This window comes from Triticum urartu, chromosome 3A, assembly GCF_056163025.1.
Source record: "Triticum urartu cultivar PI428250 chromosome 3A, HENAU_Tu73, whole genome shotgun sequence".
In the NCBI taxonomy this organism is placed as follows: Eukaryota; Viridiplantae; Streptophyta; class Magnoliopsida; order Poales; family Poaceae; genus Triticum; species Triticum urartu.
In genome coordinates, this window is record NC_141875.1 from 720,204,962 (window position 1) to 720,209,576 (window position 4,615).

The 4,615-nt window shown below is 42.8% G+C and overlaps 1 protein-coding gene across 1 annotated transcript; it reads left to right on the forward strand.

Annotated features, from left to right (window-relative positions):
* The first annotated feature begins 455 nt into the window (after positions 1-455).
* LOC147982115 (disease resistance protein RGA5-like) lies at positions 456-4,190 on the forward strand. Its single transcript, XM_087514235.1, has 3 exons — positions 456-1,293; positions 1,494-3,405; positions 3,792-4,190. Exons 1-2 carry the CDS (start codon positions 506-508, stop codon positions 3,370-3,372), a joined length of 2,667 nt encoding a protein of 888 aa, XP_087370361.1. The 5' UTR covers positions 456-505; the 3' UTR covers positions 3,373-3,405; positions 3,792-4,190.
* Positions 4,191-4,615: the final 425 nt, after the last annotated feature.

Sequence of the window (4,615 nt, forward strand, 5' to 3'; positions counted from 1 at the left end):
CTCGCTGTTGGAAATCGGAAGGGGGAACCCTTCTTTATTTCAAAAAAGAGAGTTCTCCCGATTTTGTTAAAAGCACCTGACCTATCAGGTTCACTTAACAGGCTCACCTGGCTGCGTAATTGCTTCCGGGTTCTGCCATATAGTCAAGGTCTCCTATCGAAGAAAAACGTCTAAAACTCTGTCTATCTTCGCCTCTTGTAAAGACTGCGTATACTGTAATATTTTGGCTGAAGGTTCAGTTACAAAGTCTGGGGGAAACCTGGCAAAGAGAATGATGCCCTATCCAACCATCCAAAAAACATGGTCCTCCTGCCTCCTGGTCAATGCTCTGAAATCATAAGAAATAAAACCTGATGTTATATATGGATGGACTGTTGAAGTCTCTGCCCCATTTGTTTCTTGGCCTTTTTGCTAGAAATTTCCTTCATTCAGCAGGCTGTTTCAAATTTTCAGGTACATCACATGTATAACTAAAGAGCAAAGATAAATAGTTGTCCAGCCAGAGATGAATGGAATAATGGTGAGCGCTTCAACCGGGGTGATGAACTCTCTCCTGGGTAAGCTGGCCACTTTGATGGGAGAGGAGTTTGCCAAGCTAAAGAACCTGAGGAAGGAGGTGAAGCACATCAGCGATGAACTGAGCAGCATGAAGGATGCTCTAGAGAGCCTTGCGGATGTGGATACGCTGGATAAACACACCGCTAGCTGGAGGGACACGGTCAGGGAGATGTCGTATGACATCGAGGATGTTATCGATGACTTCATGTGCAAAATTGGGGAGAAAAGCAAAAAAACTGGTTTTATCCAAGACACCATTCAACGCCTCAAAACTTCAAGGGGCCGCCATCAGATCGCTGGGCAGATTGGGGACATCAAGAAACTTGTGCGTGAAACAAGTGAGCGGCGTGAAAGATATAAGATTGATATCCCCAAATCGGGCAATGTGGCAGTTGACCAACGCGTTGTGGCACTCTATGAAGAATCATCTAAAGTTGTTGGTATGGATGGCCCAACCAATATGCTTGTCAATTGGCTAAAAGATGAGGAGAAGAAGTTGAAGATTGTATCAGTTATTGGTTTTGGAGGTTTGGGAAAAACAACACATGCCAATCAGGTATACCATAAGCTGGAGGGGAAATTTCAGTGTGGTGCATTTTTGCCGGTGTCTCAAAAGTCAAATATGCCAAAACTTCTGCATAGTTTATTAACCCAACTTGGGTGTGGACAATATTGTCATGACTGTGAGTTAAATGTTCTTCTCGACCAAGTCAGAGAAAATCTAAAAAACAAGAGGTACTTATTTTTACTTTGTATATTGTTGTTGTTTACATGTGCCTCTGATAGTTGGATTTCCTTAAATGATTTAATATTATGTTCTTCTATACGAGAATCAATGTTAACTTGATAACAAATATTTTTCGTCTACCTTTAACCTGTTGAAATATTTGATATCTTGTGTTAATTTACTTACCGTTGTACTGATATTCTTGCAGGTACTTGGTTATTATCGATGATCTATGGGATGTATCAGCATGGAATATTATTAAATGTGCTTTCCCAGAAAATAATCTTGGTAGTAGATTAATAGTAACTACAAGAATCAAGACTGTGGCTGGGGCATGTTGTTTCGGTCACCATGAGCACATTCTTGAAATGAAACCTCTTAGCGAAGAAGACTCAAGGAAATTGTTTTTTGGTAGGACATTTTGCTCTGAAAAAGCTTGTCCAGGTCAACTCAGAGATGTTTCAGTTGAGATTCTCAAGAAGTGTGGTGGTTTGCCACTTGCAATCATTAGCATATCCAGCCTATTGGCAAGTGATCGTTCCAACCAAAAGGAGAGGTGGAAACATGTACTGAATTCGTTGGGGTCAGTGTCAGGCACAAATCTTACCTTGGAAGCAATGAGACAGATCTTGAACCTTAGCTACAAAAATCTTCCTCACCACCTCAAGACATACTTCTTGTATCTTGGTATGTTTCTGGAGGACTCTGAAATATATAGGCACGAGTTGGTAAGCCTATGGGTTTCTGAAGGCTTTGTTAGTAAAGCACATGGACAAAATCCAAAACAGATTGCGATAAGTTATTTTAATGAGCTTGTCAACATGAGTCTTATTCAACCTGTACAGATTGACATGCATGGGTCAGTGTTAACTTGCAAAGTACACGATATGTTGTTGGATCTTATCCTGTACAAATCTGCGGAAGAGAATTTTATCACTGTAGTAGACAACCCAGAGGCCATTACAGGACAGCTTCAAAAGCCCCGTCGGATGCTCTTCAACTTGGATGGTGCAACATTGCCAAGGGACATTAATATGTCACAAGTGCGATCATTTGCAAACTGGAGAGGCTCCACGAATATACCTTCATTGGCAGAATTCAAGTATCTTCGAGTGTTTATAGCTGACTTCAGTTCTAGTTCTGTTGATGACAACCGGAAAATCGACCTGACAGGATTGTGTAAGTTATATCAGCTGCGACATATACAGATTGAAGGCTGTGATAACTGCCAGCTACCAACGCAGATTAGAGGGCTACAAAAGTTGGAAACATTTGATATAGATGGGTCCTGTATCCCAATGGATATTTTTCACCTGCCGTGTTTGTTGCCTGAGGGCATCGGTAAAATGAAATATCTACAGCGTCTGAGATGGTTTGACACGCTGCACACCTCAATCGACAGTATCAAGGGCCTAGGAGAGCTCACCAATCTGAGACTTCTGTACCTCAGAACCGGTTTTTCTGAAGATGTGGACATGGATGTTCTAAACTCTTCTTTGGGGAAACTTTGTAACCTCGACTCCCTGAATGTATTTTCACCTGATTCTTGGATACCTGAGGCACTAACCTTGTCGCCTCCTCCCCCCAACCTCATGGGACTCTCCATGATGCGAATATCCCGGGTCCCAAACTGGATTGGGGAACTCCATAACCTCCAGAGCTTGCATATCACTGTTGATAAGCTAGACAAGGATGATGTTGGTATTCTCGCGGAGTTACCCGCCCTCATGGACCTAGAATTAACGTTCAATAGAGCCCTGGAAGAAATAATTGTCATCTATGGGACATCATTCGCAATCCTGAAGCGGTTTGTTGTCTACTGGACTGTCATGCCACAACTGACCTTCCAAGCCGGAGCAATGCCTAAGCTCCAGAGCCTCTCTCTACCTTTGAACGCCAGGGGGTGGAAGCAGGACGAGAGCACCACACCTACAGGCATCGAGCACTTGTTAGCACTTGAAAGAATCTCTGTGGGGATTGGGAGTGAGACTGAATCTGAACAGAGAAGCGCAGAGTCAGCCATTAGGAGCGCTATCAACATGCATCCTGGCCATGCTCACATTAAAATCGATATCCAATGTTACTAACAAACAGCATGGAGGTTTTGGTGGTAATTCATGGTACGTTCAAATTTCCACCTCAAATCTCCTGTCTCTAGTCTGTCTGTTAGTTTCCAAACTTCTAGTTTGGTCTGTAGCTCACCATAATACTGCACCTTTCTTTTTGTTGTAGCAAGACTTCCGTAGATCTATGCAGATTCAAAAATTGGAGATGCTTCATTTAAATCGACAATGCACATCTCTACCAACATTTTTTCCAACATTTGATTAGTTATAGTTTCTCTTATTAACGAGCGGTAGGCAAGTCTTTGCAAATGTCTAGGTCTGAGTGTGCACAATAAAATTTGAGTTGCATATAGCTTGAAGTAAAGCAGTCCTATATGTTAGCACTGTTTGATTAACTCGGCAACACATGAGTAATTTTGAGAGTTCAACCATTCTCGTAGAGACACCGATTTTCAGGGAAGTCGATTCTTTTCTATGGAGCAACAAGATGAGGCACGGCAAGGAACATTGAGGTGTCTCCAACATTTATGTCGTATTGCAGCGGACGGAGATGGATTACTGCATTTTCTCCCAGTCGGGAATATCGAGCTATCACTTTGCTTTGTTCTGCTAGATATCTCGACAAACTGTTTCTCCTTCGTCTCCAAGATTATGCACGATTACACTTTGCTTGGGTTCTCCTCTAATTATGCAATATTATCTCGATCATATGTTCTTGTTATTGTTGTATGTGTAAGTTTGCTTCTTGCATCAAACGTATTCAACTGAACATTTATTCCTTGCACTGTTTGCATTTCTGAAAAGGACAGTTTATATGTTGTATTTCGTGGCAATGATTCTTATGGAATATCGTGTTGGATCACTGATTGGTTTCTATATACGGAAGGCATACTAAATAATTTCAACAATTTCGTTTGGACATGGACATGGATGCTGTGTAGACACTAGACAGAGCACGGATGTTTCCTACAGGGAGCAGTAGCAGAGCATGCAGGGGAAAGTTTCTGAATATGTTGTGTCGACGGACGCAACCAACCTGAATAATGGATGCAGTAGCGGATTGTATGATGGCTTAATGAGATAAATGGACGGCTGCCGCCTGCGGTGCCGGAAGCCGGTTCCACGCGCGGCGGCCGCCGCCTACGATGACCTTCGCCGGAGCTTCTCAGTGTCAGTATGGGCCATCCACCTCCGCTGTCGGTTGATGAGCAGCAAAATGGATCGAACAATGGGAATGGAGACGGTGTTGGGACGGTCCATCATG

Bases quoted from the DNA above. Each gene is read 5' to 3' on its own strand.
- LOC147982115 (XM_087514235.1), top strand. From the start codon at position 506: ATGAATGGAATAATGGTGAGCGCTTCAACCGGGGTGATGAACTCTCTC. The intron at 1,294-1,493 runs GTACTTATTTTT...ATATTCTTGCAG, and splicing joins GAAAATCTAAAAAACAAGAG to GTACTTGGTTATTATCGATG.